This window comes from Lupinus angustifolius, chromosome LG14, assembly GCF_001865875.1.
Source record: "Lupinus angustifolius cultivar Tanjil chromosome LG14, LupAngTanjil_v1.0, whole genome shotgun sequence".
Classification (NCBI taxonomy): Eukaryota; Viridiplantae; Streptophyta; class Magnoliopsida; order Fabales; family Fabaceae; genus Lupinus; species Lupinus angustifolius.
Window position 1 is genome coordinate 7,079,926 of NC_032022.1, and position 6,618 is coordinate 7,086,543.

The 6,618-nt window shown below is 33.5% G+C and overlaps 1 protein-coding gene across 1 annotated transcript; it reads right to left on the reverse strand.

Moving 5' to 3' along the window:
• Window positions 899–5,542, reverse strand: LOC109326115 (protein SIEVE ELEMENT OCCLUSION B-like). The gene is made up of 7 exons (XM_019558783.1): window positions 5,267–5,542; window positions 4,350–4,448; window positions 3,324–3,772; window positions 2,999–3,108; window positions 2,680–2,822; window positions 1,962–2,441; window positions 899–1,588 (listed from the first exon to the last, which is right to left on the reverse strand). The coding sequence occupies exons 1-7, from the start codon at window positions 5,450–5,452 to the stop codon at window positions 971–973; spliced, it is 2,085 nt and encodes a 694-aa protein (XP_019414328.1). The 5' UTR covers window positions 5,453–5,542; the 3' UTR covers window positions 899–970.

The window sequence follows — 6,618 nt, forward strand, 5'->3', positions numbered from 1 at the left end:
AACACTGCTAGCATGAACTGACTCGAAGTGAGATAGTTCTTTTATGTGAGTTTGGTAATTGGTAGATGAAGAGAAAGCAATAGTGAAACTACTTGAACAAGAGCAGCAAAAGATGAGTATGATGGAGAATTCATAGTCGCAAGAGGATCAATTTTAGCCATAGAAGCTCATGATACCATGTGAGAAGAAGAAACTAAGGGAGAGAGAGACCTAGAGAGGAATATAAAGTTTTTTTATGTTTTTATTGAATTGCTAAATTGATTACAAATCAATGCTTGGACTTCTATTTATAGAAGCAGTCACAGTACATGTGCCTATTTGTAATTGCCTTTGTTCTAGAAGCTTCTATTCTAACAAACTGGTTAGCTAGCGTACTTAAGCTAACAAAGTTTAGCTTATACACTAAGCTATCTAAACCTTACCGTTATTCTAATACTATAACTCTAATAATTACTTTTCCTTTATCATTTGGATTTCAAATTATGTATTTAGCCAGATTATTAAGTACTAACCGATCATTTTTTTCATTTTACAAAATTTTCATTGATTAACTAGAAATGTGAATAAATAATTATCAATAGTAATAGTTTCATTCATTATTTTTTTGCTCTGTTTCTTTTTTTTATGGTGACTGCCATTGCTTTCATAGTTATATAAGTAATAAGTAAAGAGGAAGCGTTAAATGGGACAATGCGATTATTATTTTCCTAAATAAAAGACCTTAAAGTCATTATTGAAACATGAAGTTTTACAACACTCTTTCCTATCAAGGACCTCAATTACTCAAACAATTAGTACTCCTGAGACCTGAAGAGCTGCTATCTAGTAGTGAAACACAAACAACACCCTATCACATAAAACTACATATATGATAAAATCATACATATAACACAAAAAATAACATCCAACCCAACATTACATACAAATATAACCCAACCCAAGTAGCAATAATGAATAATGCCATAGTATATTACTCCACACAGCAACGATACATAAAATATTTCTCCATTTGTCTGCCACATTCAGCACACACAACCTTTTGTGGTATACCACCAGTGCTCCCAGGAAGTATAAGCCTATTGCAATGATGTGGAGTGTGAAGACTATTAAGGTAATCCTTCAATGCTGGTACAAAACCATCTTTCTCAATATTAACTTTCCACTTATCAAAATCTCTCAAACTAGTTAAAGCAGTGTCACCTTTTGCCCTAGCCATTTCAGTTGTACCTCTACAGAAAATTGCCCAACCTTGATCACTTCCATCAAAGCTAAGCACAGTCATGATTTCACTCATGATTTGGTCATTTTCAACAGTGCTTCCATGTTGTAACTTTGAGTATAGCATGCTTTCTAATCTTGCCCAAAAGAACCAAATGGATGTCACATTAGGCCAATAGTAACTGAATTTTCTTGTAGCAAATGTGTCAATCATTTTTTGCATCCTTTCTTTGGCGTTGCTCTTTCCTACATAAACCATCTCTAATTCGAATCTACAGGCTTTCGCAACATTCATTGCTGTGGTTGTGAACGTTTGAATCCATTCTAGATCTTCACCTCCATAAAGGCATATGAACTTACCTTCTGTCATCTATAACAAGGACAAGAGAAAGTTTATGTACCAATGTAAAATTTGGCAATTCCTTCAATACCCTTTATTTTCTTAAGAATGATATATGTATCTTTAACAACTAGTGACTAATGTTTAATCTAGAAATCCTACTGAGATAATCTAAACAACACATTCTTTATTACTGCAAGAGTTTGTGTGATTAAGTGAGTCCAATTAACAAATAATAAACAATGTGTTGCTAGCATTTCTCTATAATGTTTTCACGACATGCTCCAAGCGTGACACTTTGTGATGCTTTTCAAGTTTATAACACAAAATAATAAACTTAAAAAGTGTCACTGAGATGTCGCGCTTTAATGTAAAAGAAACATTTTCGGAAATTTAAATTTACCCATTCCAAAACCATAGGATCAATGCCATCAACAAGCAGCTCAAGGCTCCAAAGTTCTTGCTTCCACAAGGATTCTTCTTTCTCACTTGTGAATGGAAATGCCAAATTCCCCCAAATCCAAATCATATGGAGAGCATTTGGTGAGGACAATTTGCCTTGTGGATCAAGGGCCACAACAATGGCTTTCTTTGTGAAATTCCACACTTCTTTGATATACTTAACCACTGATGGTTCAATGATGAAAGGGTCATGCACAGTGTACCATGCCATCAATGATTGCAAATACTCAAACTTTTGTCTATTCACATCATTCCAAGTGGTTTTGTCCACAATTGGGATCCATACCATTTCATAGTGTGTCTCACTCCTAGATTGTGCATCTTTGTACAAGTTATCAAGTATCATAATCTCTTCTTGTGAAAGATCAAGATCTGATATGAGTAGTAACACATTTTTCCTCCTTAGTACTTCTAGACTAGCCTGCTTGTCAATAAAGTAATAAAATGATTCAAACTATGGCATGGGATAAGATGAGAAATGTCTTTTTTACTACATTTCTAAAAAACATCGGGACAACCTTTGATTTATGTTAGTGGTAGAGAAATATATATAAATATAAGTTGGTGTCTCAAATATGTTCAATTATGTAATATGAATAGCGTAAGATAAGATATATTTGCAAAGGACTAAATATGTTTACTATAATCTAAAAACAAACCCTTGATTTTCTACTTCCTTGTATGAGTGGGGGAAGATCATCCTTTGCATATATCAGTGCTCTGAGAATTTTCATGTTGTCTACATGGATCGACTCGAAAAGACGTATCAGATTATGGAAGGCCTCTGTATGCCTCTTGTCATCTGCATCAGGTTAAGGATGCAATTGTCAAAAATAAGATTCATTCATGATCGCATTTTACTCTACATTTAACGAGGCAAAGTGCACAAAATGCTACAAGTAGAATCTTGAATTCAGGTAACAGATATCTCAATTAATCAATTAATTTTTTAATTATAATGGTCATTAGTGCATTCACCTATATATATGTAGCATTGAGCCAGTTGATTTTTGAGGTGCTCATATATACTATTGACTTTGTGAGCCAGACTAGTTAATTCCCATGCCTCTGTGGCAGATGAAATTGACCTGCAATCATCAAAATAAGTGTTACCACCATTGAGTTAACTCAAGAGATTGAAATTAATCAATTGAAATTTAATTGTGGCAGCAATATTGCTATGGCGAGAGTCTCAACAATCATATTGTGACAGGAATTGCAGTCGCATCCGCTACAATCATGATACATGCGATAACTGCAACCACAATTTAAAACAATGAATGCAGAATGCAGTAATACTTACTCATTTCTCATGCCTATGAGACTGGAAACCTGAGATGCACAAGCCACAATACTTCTGATGACCCAATAAGCAGCAATAGGAATATGAGTACTGGCAACAGACATAGGAGGTGTGTCCTCTGAGATATACTCAGAGGGTAGCTCCTTGAACTCAACTATGTACATGGTAACATCCAACGCCGCTTTTACGAGCTTGTTTAGTGCATCAAATTGTGGACTCAAAGAAGTTGAATTCTCCACAATGTCAGGTAGTTGCTTAAGAAGAGCCACAGACTTGGCTAGTGTATTTTCAGCACTCATCTGAACAACAAGCCAAAACTCTCCAAAAATAACAGCAAATGCTGCTAAAGTTAACACAACTTTTGCATGCCATGAATAGTTGGATAGGTAATTCAGTAACACCATGGTTGATGCATGTGCATCTCCACCTCCAGAACACTTGCATGATAGCTGCCAATATAGTCATCAACTACTCTTTAATAACCTTTTCAGAAGTAATAAATGAAGGGTATAACAGTGCATCTCCGAACATAGATATGTTGTCCTAGATCCTATTCCATATGTTATCTTGGGCCAATTAAAACATGTTATGTTGATTAAAAAATTTAAACATGAATTATTATTGTTGGTTTTGCTTCATTATCATTAATCTAGATTAAATATAGGTCAGCATCTAGTATAAATGGTTAGATAAATAGTGCAAAGAATTTCCAAATAACAGAACCTAACACTGTAGTTATACTTATAAATACATAATAAAGCTAAGTGTTTTTTAAATTCATACATATGTTTGTGAGTTGTGTATTGGTATTATTTATATAAAATCTGTGTACCATATAAGATACTATCAGTTATAAAGATAAATATATTCTATGGAAAAGCAAAAAGGAAAAGAATCACTCTTCTACTTTCTTTCTTTTTTCCAACTTCCAAGGGCTATATGTGGTAAGTTTAGGAAATATATTTTATCAGTGACAACAGTGATAAGAGTAACTTTCATAAAAGTTAGAAATGTTTTCATAACAACCTCGCATGAAATCTTTTGTATAATAAAAGCCAGCGAGTCAAGCATATCAAATTCAGCCAAAGCTGCAGCTGTTTCCAACATGTCTTGATCTCGTTTGTCCTGCAAAATAGAAGGCCACAAATTTTTAGTTAGAACATATGATGGTATTATATTTAATAAGTTATGGAGATTATATACCAATCTTTATTTTATATATATATATATCAAATATCAAAGAATTATTTGAGTACTTAAGAAATATCATAACAAACAAGCATGGTAGGATAAAGCAACTAAAACACATAAAAGTCTCATATTCTTCAAGTTGAGGCTTTGATTGGATTATTTCAAATCAACTATAACGAAGAACAACTCCATAATAGTAGTTTTAGGAACAAGATGTAATGTAGTGATATTCTTATAACTCTTTCACCTCGACCAACTCTTGCCTATTTGTAACATACAGTTCATTAGATACAAGTAGCAAGACTTTTTCAAATTTTCAATTTATATACTTTTAGGCCACCAAATAAGTTGGAGTGCCCTATAAACCATGTCACCATGCCATGCCATGTCCTACATGTTGGACCGACCTTGACTGGGAACCCTCCAACAACTACTAAGGAGTTTCTTTGTTACTAGAGTATGGGTAGAGTGAAGAGTCACAAGTGAGACACTACGTCTTGAACCAAAACCTTAAATAATGATTTGAGGAGTTTTTTCCACTTTTAAGTTTTTTCCCTCATTTCCAATATGAGACTTCATACTTAAATAAATTCAACGCTACACAATCACTATAGCAAATGACATTCTTGTAAAGTAGCATTGCATGAGTATATATAAATTGTGAACGTGAAATGCATTTAACAGGCGAATGCAACTCTGTAGTTTATTCTGGTTTTAACAAGTTTAACAAAAAAAACATGAAAATGTCTTACATGATGACCCTCAACACTGCGAGCAATGACTTGAATCAAGATTTCATCCAAGATTTGAATAATGGGTTTGACATCAACTTCACGACCATCTGGGGCATGAGTGGCCTGAACTTGTTTCATCATGGCACTATCATCAGATGTAGAGAACAAGCGTCGCTCCCTCTTTTGTTGCATCTTATTAGCCATGTTTTGCAACTTATACTGATAATGTGCTTAAGATATCAAGAAGCAATAGCAAAAGTTACTGGTTTTGGTTTGAGTACGTGATTATAGTTGCAACTGAACTAGAATTTATATAGTGAGAGGAAGTGGAATAAAGCCTTATTGAACATGTACCTTACTTGTCAGAGGATGTAATACAAAAGCTAAAGCAACCATTGATCCTATTAGTATAGGGAAACATGTGACTTTAGCTATGCATGGTGGTCCTACATGTAATGTTTTTTACGTGAACCATTTATTGTCTTTTTTATTGCAATTTAAATCAAAAGAAAAAGGTTGAGGGAGTCTAGTTAACCAGTCACAAAGTGACACTCTTACGTGGGGTAGATATCTGTTGCCACATACATTGTGCCACTCCACTCCATGTCCCATGTACATGTAATTGATCATAAACTCATGGTATATGGAGTGACACACAGTGTGGGACAACAGATGTACTCTCATTTACGTGAGAAGATCCCTCCAATTCTTCATCTCCAAAATTTATCCATTTCACTTATTTAAAAATACAATTCTTCCGTAACTAATTTAATTTATTATTTATCCAATAAATAAATCTAAGTGTTGAAATCTTACCATTTACTAAACTAAATTTATGAATAGTTGTGCACATATCATTACCTAAGATTATAATATATTCATACCAAAAGGGAATTAATTAGATAATATGAAAGGAAAATAGCCACAGGTGGCAATGAAAATCGAATCATTGCTACCTGTTCGAACTCAACTCGAATTTAACAGGGAAAATCTGATATGATTAGGTTCGAGTTCAGTTTTACACGAGTTTAATTTTTGGGTTCGGGTTTGGTAGAGCAAAAACCTACCCAAACTTGCTTCGAAGTAATGTAATTCAATTTAAAATTGAAAGTTTTGTGTCCATTATTTTTAATTTCTAATTTTACTTTATATATTATTGGTTCTTCAAACATAAAATAAATGAAATAATACAAGAGAAAATAAAAATAGTAGAGAAAAAGGAAACAAAAATGATATCATAACTTTTGTTGGTACATTTATTATTTTTGGGTTTTTATCGGGTTCAGGTTACCCGAAATCCGACAGGTTTGGCGATGATATCTTTATTTTCAACTGTGCTAAGTTCGAGTTCAAGTTTTGAATTTTGAGTT

Bases quoted from the DNA above. Each gene is read 5' to 3' on its own strand.
- LOC109326115 (XM_019558783.1), bottom strand. From the start codon at position 5,452: ATGGCTAATAAGATGCAACAAAAGAGGGAGCGACGCTTGTTCTCTACA. The intron at 2,442-2,679 runs GTTTGTTTTTAG...ATTGACAAGCAG, and splicing joins AAGGAAGTAGAAAATCAAGG to GCTAGTCTAGAAGTACTAAG. The intron at 1,589-1,961 runs GTAAATTTAAAT...TCCTTGTTATAG, and splicing joins ATCCTATGGTTTTGGAATGG to ATGACAGAAGGTAAGTTCAT.